Raw genomic sequence first — 19,650 nt, 5'->3', positions numbered from 1 at the left:
TGGGTTTGTGGCTGGGCCCAGTCTAATCATGTTAAGTCCCTGAAAGCAGAGAATTTTCTCTACCTGGGGTCCGGTGGTGCAGCAGCAGGAGCCAGAGTGGTCCAAAGCAGGACAAGGACATGGCGTGGCATTGTGTGGTGTGGCATTGTGTGGCGTGGCGTGGTGTGGTGTGGCATTGTGTGGCATGCCCTGCCTGGCTGTGATGAGCAAGGGGCCAGAGCCCACCGTGGGCCAGCCACAAGGAGCTGAATTCTGCCAACAACCCGAATGAACTTGAATGTGGGTCCTGCAGCTCAGGTGACCTTCAGACACCCTGCCTCCAGCCGTCTGGAGCCTCGGGCCGAAGATGGAATTGCATTGTGCTGGATTCCTGGCCCATGGCAGCTGTGAGATAATAAATGTGTGATGTGTTAAGTGACTTCATTTGTGGTGGTTTGTTGTGGGAGCTTTTGGCCTCTCTAGGCACTCAGACATTGCCTACCGGTAATACGGCCGCAGCCTGTGCAGTGCGTGGGCACCCACCTTGCCGATGGAGGCACCACCCCGCCCCCTGCCTGAAACAACTTGACCTGGATCCCTGGATTTGTAGCAGGTGTTGGGTGCCCATGAGCTGGAAAACCCAGGCAGGGATAGGGGAGTGGAAACCCTCAAAGGAATCAGGGCTATTGCTGTGGATTCATTCTGAGAGGAGGAAGTGCAGTGGGGGCAGGAGGCGCCGAGTCAGGACAGACACCAGGAGTTGGGTGAAAGCCGGCCAGAGGTGAGCAGCCCGCAGACTTGTTTATTTCAGTTGGCACAGCAGCTTATATAGCCGAGGCAGCCAATCTGGTCAAGGGGTGGTTTATGGCGTAACCAATCACAGCCTGTTGCCAAGCAGACTCCTTTGCCAGGTGGGTTCTGAATCCCATTTCCTGAGCAACTGATGCTCACTTGCCAGTGCCATCTTGGCACAGCCTTCTCATTCCACCACACACGGCTCTGCCCAAGCCCAGCCTTTTAGCTGCCTTCAGTTTACACAAGTCCCTGCCTACCCAAGGTACTGTATGGCAAGGGCTCTCTCTCTGTCTCCCACCTGGGTGGCAGGGACTCAAGTACTTAAGCCATCAGCAGGAAGCTGGAATCAGAAGCAGAGGCAGCACTGGTGCCCGGGTGCTCTGATCTAAGGTGTAGTTGTCCCAAGGAGCGTCTTAACTGCTGCACCAAATGCCTGCCCTTATCAGTGTCTTTCAGGTGTGGCCCAGGCGGGGCCGCTGGCTGGGGCAGGCTGCTGAGCAGACGGAGGGAGGGAAGCAAGCTGCCGGCTGAGGAAGACGCCAATGGGTGGGCAGCCGGCCGTCCACCTGACCATCTCTCTTCTCTCTCGGCAGGATGTGAGTCGCCTGCTCTTCCCCTTGGCTGCTTCTCCCTGGCCCGAGCTCCAGAGACCTGGCCCCCTGCACACAGTGCCCCTTCCCCAGCCACACTGCGCCAGGCACCCCCACATGCAGCCCTGAGCTCTGTCTGTCCCCAGTGCCCCAGTCCCTGTGCTCACATCTGGGGCACTGAGTGTTGAGGTTGATTCGTTCTGAGAGGAGGAGCGTGGTGGGGGCAAGAGGCGCGGAGTCACCACACAAACTCCAGGAGTGGGTGAAAGCAGGCCTGAGGCGAGCAGCCCACAGACTCGTTTATTTCAGCTGGTACAGCAGCTTAAATAGCCAAGGCAGCCAATCTGGTCAAGGGGCGGTTTATGCCCTAACCAATCACAGCCTGTTGCCAGGTAGGCTCCATTTGCCATGTGGTTTCCAAAGCTATAGAATCAGAGCCTGTTGCCAGGCAGGCTCCGTTGCCAGGTGGGTTTCAAAGCCATTCCTGAGTAACTGACGCTGGCTTGCCAGTGGCCATCCTGGCATGGCCTTCTCATTCCACCACAACTGAGTGTGGGGAAAGTCGAGGTACAGACAACTCCGCTCTCCTGCAGTTGCTGTGGAAGATGGCTGGGGGGGGGTGGAATCACCCCTTCTGGTGACCCCGACCCAGCCCACCTGTGTGCAGACTACAAAGAGGGTTGTCTGCCAGGAGACACCCCCAGCATCTTCCCTCTGGAGGCTGGGCGCACATGCTCCAGAGGGCAGGCTCCGGCTCGGGGCGGCCCCACGATGCAAGATGTTGGGAGGAGCGGGCAGGGCTTTCTGCACTGAGTTGCGCTGTTTCTCGGAGCTCAGTGGCTTCTTCACTGCAGAGGCAGTGAGTCCTTTCCCATGGACGGGTGTGGGGCGTGAATGAGACAAGGGCCAGGTCCCAACACGCAGGAGGGGCTGAAGTCCGTGCCACCTGATCTTCCTGCAAGGCAGCCAAGTGTCCCAGAGCAGGAAATGGACTACTGGATGAAGACCCTGACGGTGGGCATCGAGGTGGAGTGGGAGACTATGTCCCCGACTGCTGCCAGCAGGCTGCTTGCAAGCCCCGGCCCATGGGCGGGCTCCAGGGGCTACACCTGGCTCAGGCTTACAGTGATGAGCGCCCTGAGCTGCTCACAGCGGCCTGACTTAAAGGCAGTGCGGCGTCCTGGGCTGCTGCTCAGAAACCTGCCCTCCTGGGACTCAGAGGAGCATCCACCACACACCTTGAGGTGGGAGACCCTGGTCCTGGAGAGACACAGATGCATGAGAGTGCAGACGAAGGCCTGTCCACACTGATTACTGTCCCCATGGCGCCACCGGCCACAGGTCCCCAGCAGAGCCTGGAGACAGCGAGCAGGGTGGTCCAGGAGCAGACTCTCAGCAGGCATTGAACCTGCCCCCGCCTTGATCCTGCAAGTCCCAGCCTCCAGAACTACCAGCAATAAACTTCCGTTGCTTACAAAGCACCTGCGGATGGGACTGTGTTACTGCCACGCAGACACTCAGGAAATGAAAACATCCATACAGCAGTTTGTGTAGGAACGTCCCCAGCAGTTTTACTCAGGGACAACCCAAATGTGTACTGGCAGGTAACAGATAGACATCCACACAGGGGCTAGCTACTCAGTAATACAGAGAAATGCATACGACCACATGCAACAACACGCATGAGCCTCCAAAGGCCAGACACTGCATGCCTCCGCACAGCGGGGATTCACATGACAGCAGCCTGATTTCTGGGGCTGGGGTGGAGTGGGGCCCTGGCAGCCCAGGGCGGGATGGTGCCTTCAGGGTGATGTGACCCTGCCGTCTCAACAGGGCAGGTGTTCCACAGCTATGCTCAGCTGTCAGAACTCATCAAGTGCAGGCTTGGGTGGAGACGGAGACTGCATGCAAATTAGGCCTCTATAAAGTTGTAACAGGAACCAGCTCATTTGATAGTCCATTTCTGATCCTGCTCCCCCAAAAACACACAGAGCAGGCCTCCCTGCTACATGGGCCCACTGCTGTCCATCCTCGCCTCCCACTGAACCGCCTTCAGACCTGGGCCGCAGGCTGCCTCACCACTGATGGCTAAGCACCTGGCACCATGGCTACACACACCCGCACACACCCGCACACACCATGCAGGAATGCATGGGTGGTGGCAGCCCAGACGCTGGGCAGCACTGGCTTGGGCCCACGCCGTGCCTTCCAGGCTAGAGCTCGGTGAACTGAAGGACCTCTGGGCCCCTCCACCTGGGGTCCCTGGGGAAGTTGAGTCTGTGCAGCTCCTGGGTGATCTCCAGGAAGCTCTTGCCTTTGGTTTCAGGAAGGAACAAGCCGGTGTAGACGGCCCCACACACGCAGACGGCAAGGAAAGGGACGTAGATGAAGTGGGCCAAGCCCTCCTGTGGGTGAAGAGAGACCCCGAGACCTGGTGTGCCCCTCGGCCTCCAAAGGAAAGGCCTGGAGACCAAGAGGAGGGACCGGCTCCTTTCTCCCAGGACCCCTCCCCCACGGAGGCCTCCGGGGGTTCTTAGGCTGATAGGGGCCCCGCTGGAGGCAGGTGCCACAGGGCAGGGCAGGCTTACCATGAGGAAGGGGAACCCCAGCCCCACCAGTAAGAGCATGGTCCACAGGAGCACCCCATACACCACGTAGGCAGCAGGACGGGCGGTCTGGTCAAACAGTTCAGTGGCCAGGATCCCTGTCACTCCAGCTGCAAGAGGCGGGGACAGGAGCAAGGACTGGAACAGACCCTGGGGGTGCTCCTCCAGCCACTCTCTCCCCTCCCAGAGGCCTGGGCACAGGTGGGCTGCCGGGGCCCGGCTCCCCCATTCATCCAGGGTGCCTGTGGCAGGACCAGAAGCCCAGAGACCCTTGGGCTACTCACCGGGGCCAATGCCAAAGCTGAGAATGAAGCCAAAGACACAGGACATGGCCAGGTAGGGCATCCAGGGGTAGGAGTCCTGCCACGGGTGGGGTGGGGTGGGGTGAATCGAAGGAGGAAGAGGCCGCCCCCTCCCTCCCAGCCCCTCCCCTTATCCGTAGCTACCTGCAGGCACAGGGCGGTGGTGAAGACGCTCCCCCAGCAGGTCATGAGGCAGTAGCCCCCCATGAGCAGCACGCGCCGGCCCACCCTCTCCACCACCGCACTCTGCGAAGAAAGCCAGGAGTGCTCAGACACGCAGGCGCACCGGGGGCCACCGGGGGCCAAGTGCCCTGGGTTCAGCGGCAGAGGACGCTGAGGGCGCCGCATCGTGCACTCCCCAGAGGACCTTGGCCAGTCCCATCCCTCAGTTCCCCATCTCAGAACGGTGGGGCGAGTTCCCGGCAAACAGCAGGCGCTCAATCAGTGCTTGTTGGCGCTAGCGGAAAAGGCCGGGTCCCCCCACCCGCTGCAGGGCTGCCGGGCGCGAGGACTCACGCTGACGAGAGAGGCGAGCAGCTCGCAGGCGCCAGTGCCCACGAGCGCGTAGGGGATCCTGTGCTCCAGCATCCCCGCGGCGCGGAACACGGCGGACGCATAGGCGTACACCTGCGGGAAACGGGGTGGCGCTCAGACTCCTGCCGCCGCCGCCGCCGGCCCCGCGCCGCCGCCCGCGCCCCGCGCCGCACCGAGTCGTTGCCGCACAGCTCCATGGCGCTGCCCAGCACCACGAGGCTCACCACCTGCCTCCGCAGCGCCGGGTCGCCCAACAGATGCCACGGACGCCGCGGGCTGCCGGCCCCGCAGGCGGCCCGCTCCTCCCGCAGCTCCACCAGCTCCTCCTCCACGTCCTCGGAGCCCCGCAGCCGCCGCAGCGCTGGAGGGAGCAGGCCCGGGTTAGGGGGCCGCCCCGCCACCGCCCGTACCCGCTAAGGTCCCCCAAGAGCGCCCCCTTCCCCTCCCCGCCTCCCGTGCAGCTTCAGCGGGACGTCGTGGGTGAGGAGCACGCGGCCATTGTCGCTCCCCGCCCCTCACCCCTCTGCGTAGGCAGCCCTCGGTTAGGCTGTCTTGCGGCTCCGCCGAGCCCGCGGGCCCTGTGCACTCTGCTCGCTCTATTCTCATCCCCACGGGAATAAACCGGCTAGGCCCTGGGGTCCTAGGAGGAGATGTGAGACGCATGCCCGGCTGCGACTTCCGGGCTCAGAGGCCGCTGGGGGCTGTTAGGACAGAGGGAGACAGCTCTGAGTTGGCACCAGGCATAGCCACGCTTAAAACGGGCACCTGCGACACAAAGGTGCTTCAACAGGTGCATGGAAATGGAACTAAAAGACACGTTTATTTGGGTGCAAAATTTTTTTTTTTGAAATCTATGCATAGGAGATCTTCAAAAACTTCCTGAAAAATGTGTATCAAGAACAAACTATGCATAGAGTTCAAGATTTTTTGGTATCAAAATGTACCTTTTCTTTCCATTTTCTACTAGCTTTAAATATATATATTTTTTTAATTTGAAAGGCAGAGAGAGAGAGAGAGAGATCTCCTGTCTGGTGGTTTGCTCCCTAGATCCCTGCAACAGTCAAGACTGGACCAGGTCAAACAGGAGGTTGGAACCCAATCCAAGTGTTGCACGTGTGAGTGGCAGGGACTCAAGTACCAGGGCCATCACCTGCTGCTTCCCAGGGCATGTATTAGCAGGGAGCTGGATTGAGAAGCTGGGACCCAAAGTGGGCACGCAGGCAGCAACCTAACTGCTCTGCCATGCGCTTGCCCTGCCTCAAACCTGCTGAGGCACCCTCACCGAGAGTGCTGGGTTATAAGACGAGGCAGAAAGCCCTTAGGAAAAGTGGAACCCCGTGCTATGTGGTGCAGTGGCCTGGAAGGAAGGAAACAGTAGACCGAATGCACTTGGGAATCCAAGCAGAAACCTCCGAGTGCAGCAAACCTGAACTGAATATTCTACCCTTACCACGAGTAACACCAGACGGGCGCCCGAAACACTGGCCTGTGTGCAAGCAGGATTCAGAAGGGACAAAGTCCAGTTAAATTTAGCACATCCCAGAAGTGCTAGGTTAGCTAAAAAAAAAAAAAACAAACAAACAAACAAAAAACAAACAAACAAAAAACACCTGATTCCCATCTGTAGCTTCTCCAGTGAACTTAAGAGTCTCAGATGAAGTGTCCGTCTGAGGGCAAAGCTCACACTGGAGCCCGGCCAGGAAGCCACAGCGCACAGTCAAGGCTTAAAGCAGAGCCTCGTGTACCCTCAGAGGTGAAAGGGGGAGCAATCAGAAGGCCGGAGGGCGCTGGAAATGCCCAGAGGCCAGCACAGGACTCGGGTCCTTGCCCAACAGCAGTGGTGGGTGTGGCTTGCTGGGACAGAGACCAAACACACAGAAAACCCGTCTGGTTTTTCAGAAAGCTGTACTGGGGAAACCTCTGCCAGCCTGGATGAAAGGAGACTGAAGCAGGTGGACATTGTATACAGACTTTCGTGTCCCAGCTTTGTAGAGACAGGAAGCAGGTTCTGTCTTCTGGAAGGGTCTGGAAGGGTCAGGAAGGTGAAGGAGAAGGGAGACCCCCTGGGAGGGCTACACAGGAGCCCCAGAGAAGTGCAGGCCAGGAGCCGCTCTCTGGGGGCGGAGCCAGCACGCGATCCAGGAACACACACACACACACACCCCTGGCCGTGTGCTCCCAGGGGCACCTCAGAGTCCCTATGGCTCAGAGACTCTCCGCACCCTTCCCTTGCCTGCCTCGCGCCTCGCTGTGGTCTCCTTGCCTCACCTGACTTGTGTTCCCAGGCCCCTGGTCTCTGGATCAAGAGAAGGCACGCACGTGGAGGGCAGGTGTTTAGCCTACAGCTTAAGAAGCCATTTACAGGGGCCAGAGCCATGGTGCAGTAGGTTAACAGCCCGGCCTGAAGCACCGGCATCCCATATGGGCGCCGGTTCGAGTCCTGGCTGCTCCATTTCTGGTCCAGCTCTCTGCTGTGGCCTGGGAAAGCAGTGGAAGATGGCCCAAGTCCTTGGGCCCTACACTCGTGTGGGAGACCTGGAAGAAGCTCCTGGCTTCAGATCGGCACAGCTCTGGCCATTTTGGCCAACTGGGGAGTGAACCAGTGGATGGAAGACCTCTCTCACTCTCTCACTCTCTCTGCCTCTCCTCTCTTTGTGTAACTCAGACTTTCAACTAAATAAATAAATCTTAAAAAAAAAAGCCATTTACTAATGCCTGTGTCCCATACTGGAGCGTCTGGGTTCCATCCCCAGCTCCGGCTCCGGCTCCTGACTTCAGCTTCCTGCGAACGCAGATGCTAGGAGGCAGCAGTAATGCCTCAAGGGGTTGGGTTCCTGCTGCCCACATGGGAGTCCTGGATTGAGTTCCTGGCTCTTGGCTTTGGCTGACCCAGCCCTGGCCATTACAGGCATTTGTGGGCCTCCAGAGTAGTTGAGTGCTCTTTCTCCCTCCCTCTCAAATTTTAAAAAGACATATTTAGACTTAATCTGATCTTAGGATCAAGGACCTCAAGCCCGATACCATGACTGGATGAGTCCCCCAGGGTGGGACTGGACACACGGGGAGACATCACTGGCCACAGTGGTGCGATAATTAAGGGGCCCTGGTCTTCACCCCTCCCCCACGCCCATGCCTCCACGGAGTGGGAGGATGTGTCATGAACCGTCCTTCTCTAGACTTTGCACTCAGCAGCGTGACGCCCCTTGGCCAGAGGAATGTTTTGGGTGTGAGGGAATGGTGGTAGAAAGTGCTTGTGCCCCTGGATTTGCCTGCATGTGCCGCTGCCACCACGACCCTTCCTAGGCGAGCCTGTCAGGGCCAAGGTCAAAGGAAAGGCAAGGGCAGCAGAGCCGCACCGCTGCAGCCCAGCCCAGAGGGCCGCGGCACAGCTGTCTGACGAAGACACCAAGTGGCTCCACTGGCCACTTGGTGCCGGGCGGTGAGGTCTGGCACCGGTGCTTTACCTTGCATTGCAGGTGTGGCTCTTCTGCTGGGGTCCCTGGATGGCAGTGGCTGGGTCTGACCTGCCCCAACCCCTCGGATAAAGAGTTTTCTGCGATGTATGTATGGACAGGTCGTGGCACTGGGGCACAAAGAGAGGGATGGCCTTGCCGCGACAAGGACTCCCAAGAGACAGGGGCCCAGATGCAGCAACTCACCTGCCAGGCAGGCCTTGGTGTCTCCGCGGTCAATGAGGAGGTAGCGCGGGCTCTCGGGAAGCAGGGGAAGGGAGCTGAGCTGGAGGAGCCCGGGCACCACGCAGCTGGCCAGCAGCAGGGGCCAGGCCTGTGGGCCACCCAGGAGCTCCCTGGGGAGACAGAGGAAAGGCTGGGTCAGGTGCTTCCTTGCCACGACCCTGCCCACCTGCCCCCTAACCCCTTGCCTACCCACCAAGCTGCCTTCAAAGGACCTGCACTGTCCTGTGCTTCTTCCTACCCAGCTCTGCGTCTGACGTGAAGATACCTCCCAGCCAGGCAGAGGGCCCCTGCTCCCCTCCTCCCTACAACTCGCCTCCCCAGGGGTCCCAGCTCTGCCCCCTCCTCTGTGCTCCCTTCTTAAAGCTCCAGCCATTAACCCCTCATCTGTGAGCACCCATGCTCTGCTCCCTGGACTGCAGAGCCTGGGCAAAGGTGATTCACACAAGAGTGTGGTTGGCTGATACCTGTGTGGTGTGTTGGCCAGGGCTTCATTGCTTTTGTGCAAAGAAGCCACGCCTCAATCTACCCATCGGGCAGGGGATAAATGCAGGTGAAGACAGGCTTCCCCCACCCACCAGCATCCCTAGAACCACTTGGTGCCCCCAGAGGAGGGGTGCTTACCTGAGTCCCACGACCTGTCCCATCATGATCCCCAGGGCCGTGAAGATGGCTGAGGTCATGGTCACGGCTCCTCGGAGCTCCTTGGGGGCGCTCTCCCCCAGGTACATGGGCTGGACGTTCATGCTCACACCTGGATGGGTGCACAGAGGGGGCGTGTCAGCTGCAGGTGTAGCCCCGGACGCCCGGCCTCGCTCGGCAGGCACCACACAGCCCCTAGTGTGCTGGGCTCCGGCCTCGAGGGCCTCTCCCTCACACTGTGGGGCTGTGCCCCTGCTGTGGGGCCGCAGATCACCTCCCCTTTCCTTTTTAAAAAAATTTATTTGAAAGAGATAGAGAGGAAGGGAGGGAGAAAGAGAGAGAGGGGGAGAGGGAGAGAGAGAGATCTTGCATTCACTGGTTCACTTCTCAGATGGTCGCAACAGCTGGGCTGGGACAGGCTGAAGCCAGGAACCAGGAGCTTCGTCTGGGTCTCCCACATGGGTGACAGGGACTCAATCACTTGGGCCATCCTCTGCTGCTTTCCCAGGCACATTAGCAGGGAGCTGGATCAGAAGTGGAACAGCCGAGGCAGACAAGAACCACTGCCCGTATGGTACCACGGCATCAGCCCCTCAGCTCCCTTCCTGGTGGGTTGCTAGAGTCCCCCCCTGTCGCTCCCCCTCTTCATGGAGGAACGACACTAAACCCTGCCTGGGCTTCATATCCGAGTCACGGCACCATTATGTCGCTCCCCCTCTTCGTGGAGGAACGACACAGGACCCTGCGCTGTTCTTTCGTCTGCTCGGCCCTTCCCGGGTTTGCTGCTGGTTCTTCCCGGGTTGGCTACTGTCCCTTCCACCTCCGTGGAAGGGCGGTTCCCCCTGCCACATTCCCCACTTCCGGGGGGGAGCGGCACACCGCCGGCCGGCTCTCTCGGGGGCTGCACAGGTGTTCCTTCAGATAGATGTTCCCCTTAGATGTTCCTGGTGCATGCCGTCTCTCTCCTCCTTTATAGTCCTCCTCCGCCAATCCCAACTCAGCTGCCCACACGCCGAGTACGCTGCTCCCCAATCAGGAGCAAGTCCTACAGTTTATTGATTGAACTGGAGGCAGCTGTGCGGAAGCTGTTTACTTCTCTCCCAGCGCCATATTGTGGGAGAGCAGATGCATAGAATAAGTCTTAATTCCAGTAACTCAGTCTAGTCCGGTTTGCTCCCCACACCCCCCCCCCCCCACAGAGCTCTTTGTAGATCCTGCTGCTGGGATAGGCATGAAGGCCTCCCAGGGGTCTGGTGGGGCAGGAAGTGAAGGGTAGACGCAAGTCCCTGGGGCTCAGGAAGCCAAGGCTTACACTGGCTGCTCCTGCTGCGGCTGTCTACTCACTCCTCTTCTCCCCTCTCCCTCCTTCCCCCCTCCCTCCCTCCTTCCTTCCTTCCATTTTATTTATTTGAAAAAGAGTTCTTCTGTCTTCTGGTTCACTCCCCAAGTGCAACAACCAGGGCAGGGCCAGCCAGAAGCCAGGAGCTCAGAAGTCCATCCAGGTGTCCCCATGTGGGTGGCAGAGACCCAATCAGCTGCTGCCTCCCAGGGTGCACATGAGCAGGACGCTGGACTCAGAAGTGGAGCTGGGACCGGAATCCAAGCTCTCCAGCCTGGGGTGCAGGGGCCCAGACAGCATCAAGCACCAGCCGTCTGCTCTTGGATCATCTTTCTACGGCCGCATGTGTCTGTCCCGGGAGACTCTGAAGATCAACTATTTGTAGTCATTTTTGCAAAAACAAAGGCATGTGTGAATGAAAGGTGGATCGAATTAGGAGACCCCCTGGAGGAAGGAAAGAAAGGGGGTAGATGCGCGGGCAGCAGGCGGCCATACCTGCGCTGACGCCCACGAGCAGTCTGCCCAGCATGATCATCTCGAAGGAGCCCGCCCGGCGACTGAAGCCAAACAGGACAGCTGCGGCCACCACACAGAGGTCATTCACCAGCAGGGACCTCTTCCTGTGGCAGGAGGCACCAGTGAGGTGGGCCCTGGTTCAGTCCATGGGGCCCTCCCTGATGACACACATAGGTTTGTGTGTCTGTGATATGCATGTGGCATGTGTGCAGTGTGTGTGGGTGGTGTGTCATGTTAGGTGTGGTATGATGTTTGTGTAGGTGTGGTATGGGTGATGTGATGTATGTGTGGTGTGTGTGTATAATGTGTGGTATATGTGTGTATGATATGTGTGCGCTGTGTCTGCAGTGTCTGGTGTGTGTGCATACTGTGTGTGTGTATGGTGTATCTCTGTGCTGTATATGCAGTATATGTGTGTGTGTAGTATGCACCTGTGGTGTACGTCTATGGTATGTATACAGTGTGTCTGTGGTGTGCACCTGTTGGGGGTGTGTGTGTATGTGCACTGTCTGGTTGTGGTATGCACCTGTGGTGTATGTGGTGTGTATGCAGTGTATGTGTGTGGTGTGTGTTTATGGTATGTGTAGTGTGTGTGTGAATGCGGTATGTGTCTGCAGGGTGTGTGTGTGTAGTGTCTTGTGTCTGTGTGTCTGTGGCATGTGTTACTGTATGTATGTGTCTGGTATGTGTGTGTGTGTGTGTGTCTGTGGGGTATGTGTATGCAGTGTGTGTGTGGTATGTGTGTGATGTGCATGCAGTATGAGTTATGTGTGGTATGTGTCTATGGTATACATGCAGTGTCTGTGGTGTGCATGCAGTGTGGGGGGTATTGTGGTGTCTGTGTGTCTGTGGTATACCTGTAGTGTGTGAGCAGTATGTGTGTGGTGTCTGTAGTGTATGTCTGTGATGTGTTTGTGGGCAGTGTATGTGTCTGTGGTGTGTGTGTATGGTGTGTGTATGGGTCTGTGGTATGTGTATGGTGTGTGTCTGTGTGGTGTGTGTCTATGGTGTGTTTGTGGTATGTGTAGTATCTGTGTATGTGTCAGTTGTGTGTGTCTGTGGTGTGTGTTTGTGGTGTGTGTAGTGTCTGTGTATGTGTCAGTTGTGTGTGTCTGTGGTGTGTGTTTGGTGTGTGTCTATGGTGTGTGTGTGTGGTGTGTGTGAACTGTTTCCAGGTGTCAAAGCTCTGCACCTGGGAGTGACTGTGACCATCACAGCCAGGTCTAGGCTCACTTGTGGTTTGCCTAGGGGAGGACCCTCCCACTCCAACCCTGACAAACCCAAATCCCTCTCCTTTCTGCAGGGAGCTGGATTGGAAGCAGAGCAGCTGGGCAAGCCGCAAACCAGCACCCATATGGGACAGCAACATGCCAGCCCCCGTTGTCATAGATTTTGGATTCGTTAGCATCACTCTGTTGTCTGCTATTCCAGAAGTGCCCGATACATGAGAAAAAAGCAGAGCTCTGGGGAAAGTACTCCTTCGATGTTGGATAGCGTCTGGAGCCAGCAGTCAGGAGTCCTGGCTTTCTCTCCTCTACCAAAGCTCCCTGTAAGTGGGTCCCCCTCTCCCTCAGTGAAGCCACAGCAGAATGAGAGTGAGCAGCGGCTCTGGGCCATGCACCTGCTGCACCACACAGGAAGAGCCTACCTTCCCAGCATGACGGCCAGGTGTCCCGCCAGGAGCGCCCCTAAGAGGCCCCCCAGGGGGTAAAGGGACACGATGAGGGACCACACCAGCAGGATCAGGCGGTCGGGCAGTGGCTCACCAGTGCGCACCTGCCACGTCTCATTGGTGAATTCCTGAATGTACTGTGGACAGAGATGCCAGTCAGTGTTCTGGGGACAGGGGCAAGGGAGCAGTGTTGGACAAGACACAGCCCTCTCCCTCATAGGGCCCTGGCCTCTGCAGGGCAGGCACCAGGTCTGCTGAGCCGCATGGTGCTCCGTGGGGCAGGAATCGACTGGCCTGAGTCTCTCCTAAGTGCAGGGTGCCAGGCTGGTTTCTCTGCCCCAGGCAATATTTCCCACAGCTCGGTGCTGGCCACTCTCCCTTGACCCGTCTCTGGGAAAACACCGGGCCTCCACACTCACACCACACCTCCCCATGGCAAAGGCATGGGAGTTGCCCACACTGAGCTACAACTTAATCCCATTCTGGAAACCGAACCAAACATGTTTTTCTTTTGCTTTTTCAGGTCTGAGGACTACTGGGCGTGTGACTGACTGGAGTCCCCTGGCACGCTACTTCGCGTCTCTCAGATCCCCTCCGGTCCGTATCTGCAGAACATCCGGCTGTGCCCTGCTCTTGAGGAGGTGGAGCCATCAGGCAAGCGTCCCAGGGACCGACGCCCCTTCTCAGACTTCGGCCCCTGACTCAGCAGCCCGGCCTCCTTAAGAACCCTGGGCCGTCCTCACTGGCCAGGACAGCAGTCCTCCAGATGGACCATCTACTGGCGCCCTGGTCGGTAGACAGATTACACCTTCCTCAAACCCGCTCCTCAGCCTTCTGATTCAGCACTAGGGACAGGGAGTGACATTATATCTATACTGCTCCCAAGTCCCAGGGCCCCAGACCCCACATGACTGCTCCCCACCCCCACTTCAGCTAATCACAAGCCCAGGCCTCCCACACTCTGACAAACTGGCTGTAAGCTGGGGGGTCCTCGAACCATCTTCTTGGGTTCCAGCTCCACTGGGAGACCGAAGACTAAGCTGTATTTCTTGTACCCCTTTGGAGTCACTGCCACCTTTCTCACCCCAGCTGCGCCCCTACCCACACCTGTGAGCAGGCTTCTGTTGAACTTGGCCAATGGGGAGCACCAGCAGGACCGCAGAGAAGGCGAGGAGAGGGATGGGGAGGGGGAGTTGTTCCTCTGGTTCCTCCCCACCCCCATGAGGTCACCTAAGGTTGCCATGACCCTGGCCAACGGTCACTAGGGCTCTGTTCTTTCCCTCCTGCTTTGGTAACTAACTGTGCCTCTTGGGTGTCCCTCCGTGGGGGGTGGGGGGTGGGGGTGACGGATCTGCACTGCCTGACTCTCCATGTCCACGAGTGTTCTCCAGGTGCACTGTGAACTGTCTTGCTGAATATGAATCACACACAGGAGACCGCGGCTTTGGGCTAGGCTCCCGCCCCACGCCAGCGGCAGGGGTGTCATCAAGCCGAGACGAGGGAGCACATGTGGTCTCAGCGGAGAACGCAGAGCCCTGTCCCAGCCCACAGGCACCTCAGGGACACCCCAGAGGAGAGGGACACATGGGAGCAAGCGCCACCCAGTGGACGCTGGGCTGAAGCCCCGGGCAGTGGGCAGCTGTCAGCTCTCCCTCAGTGCCTTCTAGGCCGGTGGTGGTCACGACAGGTACATACCAAGGTCGGGGCATTGATGATGGAAAGGTTGTAGCCAAACTGAAAAGTCCCACCAATGCCAGCCGCAAAGATGGTGAGGAACAGGACCCTGCTCTGAATCTGGGGACAGAGAGGAGGACACACAGTGACCGACAGCAGCCTCCCCTGCCCTCCCCAGGCCGGGCCTGCCATGCCTAGCGTCACAATTGATCTGAACCAGGCCCCAAGGGGAGCTATTTGGGCTACGTGGCCACCAGGCAACAGAGGGACCCCACCCTTCTGCTCTGAGTCTCTGACCCCACCCCCCCTCACTCAGTGCATGCCCTACCAGCCTTTCCCAGCGTCCTCTTAGCTGGCTGGCCTTGGCCACACCTGCTGTGGTGTGGGGCCCAGGGGGTGAAGCTCTGCCCCATGCAGGACAGCAGCTCCTGATCCCCAAGGATTCCCTGCAGAGAAAGAGTTTCCAAACACAGTGGGCTCCGAAACCTGGGCGGAGTTAGAGAGAGGGGGAGAGAGAGAGAGAGAGAGAGAGAGAGATCTTCCATCCACTGGTTCACTTCCCAAATGGCTGCAACAACCAGGGCTAGGCCAGGCAGAAGCCAGGTGCCAGGAGCTTCTTCCGGGTCTCCCGCGTGGGTGCAGGGACCCATGCACTTGGGCCATCTCTGCTGCTTTCCCAAGCGCATCAGCAGGGAGCAGGATCAGAAGTGGAATAGCCGGGACTTGAACCAGCGCCCCCGTGAGATGCCGGCTCTGCAGGGAGCAGTTTGACCAGGAGCACACCGCCCCCAGCCCTATTATAAATAAGGTGGTCATAGGAAAACGGCCTGAGAGAAAGCGACATCTGTACAGACGGTGACAAGTAGAGGGGACGGCACCATGCGCAGGCTGGAGAACGCAGGGCCGCGTTGGGTGCCATGGGCTTCGCCCGCTGCCGCTGCTCCTTCAGGGCGGCCGGAGCTGAGAGAGGGCACGGGGGATGGAGGACCTGAGAGAGGGCAGGAGGCGCTAGCGGCCGAGCCGGCACCCCACCTCGGGGCGTGAACCCTGCTCACGCCAGTCCAGGCCTAGCATCCAACACCACCATCCCCTCCCGCACAAGCTGGTTCAGGAAAATTCATGGCTTCCTTAAAACCTTCATGGGCGAATGCACCTAATTCACGTGGGTCCACAATCTCATCAGAAACCCCTGGGCAGGCAGGTTTCTAACTCAGACCCCCCCGAATCGGAGGAGGGCGGAGAGCCATTAACAGAACAGGGGACTGGAGCCCTGGTTCTGCCTCAAGGCGACCCTCTGCCGCCACAGGCGCGGGGCAAGCAAGGCGCATGCGCATTGAGGGCCGCGCGGTGCCGCGCTCCTGGAGTGCAAAGGGCAGCGCACGCGCAGAGGGAGTTTGACGCGCGAAAGCCATCCAGGCCGAAGCGGACACGCATGCGCACAGGGTATTGCGCGCGCAGCGGTAGGGGAAATTAGCGGAGTCAGGGCTCGCGGGCAGAACTCTAGCGCAGGCGCAGTGTCGCGCAGCACGGCCGCCCGGCTAGAGGCGCGCGCAGGCGCACAGGGTATTAAGCGAAGGCGGAGGGGAGTTTGCGCGAGGTGGTCACCTTGGGGCGAGGCCGTGAGGGGTGCTGCCGCTCATCCTCCATTCCGCCCTTTCCGCAGCTCTGAGGCAGGAGAGCCTCCTGCTCCCTACTCGGTTCAGCCCGGGCTCATGTCTGCAGACCGGAAGTGAGCTGTGGTCGGAGGGACTGGACCTCCGCCGGTCCTGGCCCGCTCGGGCTCGGAGTCGCCCGGCTACTTCCGCCCGGACCCGGGGCGCCTCTGCGGAGCCGAGCCCTTGCCGATGGTCCCGGTCTTGAGGCGCGGCGGAGTCCCGAGCCCCGGGCCGGCTTGCGAGAGCGGCCGAACCGCAGAATCGGCGGGGCCGAGTTAGCCTCCTGCTCCTTGCGACCCGGGCGTTGGGACAAAGGTCAGCCGGAACCAGACTGGCCGAAGATGCTGCGCCGCCGGTCATGGAAACCTGAGCGTGGTAGCCGGGAGGTCCCTGGGGCAAAGGCCGCCGCTGGGCGGACACCGTGACCGGCTCAGGCCTGGTGTGTCAAAGGAGATTTTAAGGAGCTTCTTCCGGGTCTCCCACGTGGGGGCAGGGGCCCAAGGACTTGGGCCATCTTCTACTGCCCTCCCAAGCCATAGCAGAGAGCTGGAGCAGCCGGGATTCGAAATAGCAGAGAGCAGCAGCAGCCGGGATTCGAACCGGCGCCCATGTGGGATGCAGGCACTGCAGGCGGAGCCTTACCCGCTACGACACAGCGCTGGCCTGTCAGCTGATTTTATTTAAGCTTTATTGAATTATTTGGAAGAGAGCGGGCTCACTCCCCCCATCCTCCAAATGGCTGCAACAGCCAGGAGCCAGGAACCCCATCTCGTTCTCCCACGTGGGTGGCAGGGGCCCAAGCACAGGGCCGTCTTCCCCCCATGAACTCAGCTGGAGCAGCGGGGCCAAGTTGGCTCCCGGATAGGGGATGCAGGCGCTGCGAGCGGTGGCTTAGCCCGTTGCCCTCAGCGCCCTGCAGTCACTGGGGTAAACTACTTGCTCTGTGGTGCTGCTGTCGCTGCATTGTTGCTTTCAGTTGCTAAACTACACATGGATTAGGTAGACTTGATTGTCTTTTCAAAACAACTGTAGCTTTTCCCACTTTGAAAATCACTTGGAGGGCTGGGGTTGTGATGGGCTAGCAGTTAGCACCTCCATCCCCTCCCATATAGCAGTCCTGGTTCAAGTCCTAGCTCCGCTCCCAGTTCCCACTTCCTGCTGATACACACCCTGGAGGCAGCAGGTTGTGGCCGGGTGGGAGGCTTGGATTGGTTTCCCTGCTCCTGACTTTGGCCTGGCCCAGTCCTGGGCCTTGTGGGGAGTGAACCAAATGATGGGAGATTTCTGTGTCTCCCTTTCTGTTTTCTCAAATAAAAAGTATTGAGGGCCGGCGCTGTGGCGCAGCAGGTTAACGCCCTGGCCTGCAGTGCCAGCATCCCTTATGGGTGCCAGTTCGAAACCCGGCCACTCCACTTCCGATCCAGCTCTGCTGTGGCCTGGGAAAGCAGTAGAAGATGACCCAAGTCCTTGCACCCCTGCACCTGCATGGAAGACCTGGAAGAAGCTCCTGGCTCCTGGCTTCGGGTCAGCACAGCTCCAGCTGTTGCGGCCAATCAGGGAGTGAATCATCAGACGGAAGACCTCTTTCTCTCTCTGCCTCTCCTCTCTCTCTCTAACTCTGACTTTCAAATAAATAAATCTTTAAAAAAATAAATAAAAAATATTTTTAAAGATAAAAATCACTGAAAATGGTACATGGTTCTAGGACAATCGATTATTTGAAGAAAAATAAAATCTCTTATCTCTGCACACAAAAGTCATTCCAGGTACAGAGAAACCTAGTGTGAAAAAGCAAACTGAACATGTTGGGAGAAGAATGTGGACTACAACATTGGGGTGTATAAGGGTTCACCATAAAGACTTATCAGGAGGATTTAATTTCATTAAAATGAAAGATCGGTGTGAAAGGACACAATAAAAAGGGGGAAAACTGAAAGCTACAGAGTAGGACAAGGCATCTGCAAGCGAATGACCAACAAAGCATTAATATTCAGCAGGGGCCAGCACCGGGGCATAGCAGGTGAAGCCACCGTCAGCAGTGCCGGCATCCTATATGGGCACTGGTTCTCATCTGGGCTGCTCCACTTCCGATCCAGCTCCCTGCTAATGTGCCTGGGAAAGCAGCAGAGGGCAGCCCACATGCTTGGGTCCCTGCACCCACGTGGGAGACCTGGGAGGAGCTCCTGGCTTCCACCTGACCCAGCCCTGGCCCTTGTGGGGCCCATCTGGGGAGTGAACCAGTGGATGGAAGATCTTTCTCTGTTTCTTTGTCTCTCCCTCTCTCACTGTAACACTGACCTTCAAATAAATAAACCTTCTCTCTCTCTCTCTCTCTTTTTTTTTTTTTTTTTTTTTTTTTTTTTGACAGGCAGAGTGGACAGTGAGAGAGAGAGAGACAGAGAGAAAGGTCTTCCTTTGCCATTGGTTCACCCTCCAATGGCCGCCGCGGCCAGTGCGCTGCAGCCAGCGCACCGCGCTGATCCTATGGCAGGAGCCAGGTACCTATCCTGGTCTCCCATGGGGTGCAGGGCCCAAGCACTTGGGCCATCCTCCACTGCACTCCTGGGCCACAACAGAGAGCTGGCCTGGAAGAGGGGCAACCGGGACAGAATCTGGTGCCCCAACCGGGACTAGAACCCAGTGTGCCGGCGCCACAAGAAGGAGGATTAGCCTAGTGAGCCACGGCGCCGGCCTAAATAAACCTTCTTTAAAAAACCCTCAGACTATATAAGGAATCCCTACACATCAATAAGGACAATAAAATGGGCAACGATTGTGAACAGGAAACTCAGTGATGAGGAAAGTGAAGTGGCCAAAGAACGGGTGAAAGGATGCCGCTGTGGTCTGCCCGTGGTTTGTCTCCCAAAGGCTCGAGTGCTGGAAGTGTGGTCCCCAGTGAGGCTGGGTTGAGGGGGTGGAAGCTGCAGGAAGGTGGTTAGGTCAGGGAGCAAGTGGATTAACGCCGGTCCGTCTCTAGGAGTGAGTGAGTTCTCCAAAGTGGCTTGTTACAGAGCGAGGCCACCCCACGGGCTTGGTCCCCTCCCCTCTGTCTTGTAGCCAGGGCCTGGGGCTCTCGCCAAGATGCTGGCGCCGTGCAGCCTGGACCCCCCTCCCCCACCCAGGGGTCAGCTTGACCTGCTATGCCACCACACCAGTGCCATTTGCACAAACTTCCTGAAGTGTCCTTATACGTGGCTGTGCAGTGAACGCTTGAGGCAGTGCTTGGGGGAGAAATACCCAGGAACAGGGTTTATAGCTGCGCCTGAGGCCCCACCAGGCTGGAGCCGGAGCAGATACCCGCATGCCCTGAGGACTCCCTAAACTCTCCAGGTCAGGGCTCCCAGTGTGCCCATCCCTGAATCCATTAGGGTCTCTCGGCAGGAGGTCAGACTTTCAGGGGGAGCTGAGCCCGGAGGCTGTCAGGATCGCAGCTGTGTGATGCTTAACGTGTCACAGTATGTGCCAAAGTGCTGAGTGCGGATCCTCTCCTCGGCCACAGCGGGCTGCGAGGTCAAGCATGGGCCGGCACCACCCCTACAGCCCTGGAAGGCCTCTCGGGCTCTTTGGTAGGGATCCCCACCGGCCTCGCCCTCGCAGCCCCCCAAATCCTGCACGGGGACCCTTCTAGCCCCAGGCTTCCTTCTCCCCTAG

At 58.4% G+C, this 19,650-nt stretch overlaps 1 protein-coding gene and 1 long non-coding RNA gene across 9 annotated transcripts; one reads left to right on the top strand and one right to left on the bottom strand.

Annotated features, from left to right (window-relative positions):
* Positions 1-1,623: 1,623 nt before the first annotated feature.
* On the bottom strand, positions 1,624-16,359 carry SLC2A11 (solute carrier family 2 member 11). 8 transcript variants are annotated; one of them, XM_051837092.2, is made up of 13 exons: positions 15,950-16,359; positions 14,673-14,790; positions 14,366-14,464; positions 12,647-12,807; positions 10,978-11,102; positions 9,126-9,255; positions 8,466-8,614; positions 4,980-5,167; positions 4,789-4,899; positions 4,417-4,518; positions 4,255-4,330; positions 3,953-4,080; positions 1,624-3,769 (listed from the first exon to the last, which is right to left on the bottom strand). In XM_051837092.2, the coding sequence occupies exons 1-13, from the start codon at positions 16,357-16,359 to the stop codon at positions 3,578-3,580; spliced, it is 1,989 nt and encodes a 662-aa protein (XP_051693052.1). In that variant the 3' UTR covers positions 1,624-3,577. The 8 variants fall into 8 exon arrangements, with proteins under 8 accessions (XP_051693052.1, XP_069922054.1, XP_051693050.1 ...); XM_070065953.1 differs by having other exon boundaries at positions 5,031-5,167; XM_051837090.2 differs by having other exon boundaries at positions 1,624-4,080.
* On the top strand, positions 9,252-14,372 carry LOC127488331 (uncharacterized). The gene is made up of 3 exons (XR_007916010.2): positions 9,252-11,125; positions 12,302-12,547; positions 13,194-14,372. It is a non-coding gene; the product is annotated as an uncharacterized lncRNA (long non-coding RNA).
* Positions 16,360-19,650: the final 3,291 nt, after the last annotated feature.

This window comes from Oryctolagus cuniculus, chromosome 21 (assembly GCF_964237555.1).
Source record: "Oryctolagus cuniculus chromosome 21, mOryCun1.1, whole genome shotgun sequence".
Lineage (NCBI taxonomy): Eukaryota > Metazoa > Chordata > Mammalia > Lagomorpha > Leporidae > Oryctolagus > Oryctolagus cuniculus.
This window is presented reverse-complemented; position numbering and strand designations above follow the sequence as displayed.

Excerpts from the sequence above, each read along its gene's own strand:
- SLC2A11 (XM_051837090.2), bottom strand. The coding sequence starts at position 16,359 with ATGACCGGCGGCGCAGCATCTTCGGCCAGTCTGGTTCCGGCTGACCTT. Across the intron at positions 11,103-12,646 it reads CTGGCCGTCATGCTGGGAAG|GAAGAGGTCCCTGCTGGTGA; the intron begins GTAGGCTCTTCC and ends CTCCTGCCACAG. Across the intron at positions 5,168-8,465 it reads CACCAAGGCCTGCCTGGCAG|CGCTGCGGCGGCTGCGGGGC; the intron begins GTGAGTTGCTGC and ends TGCTCCCTCCAG.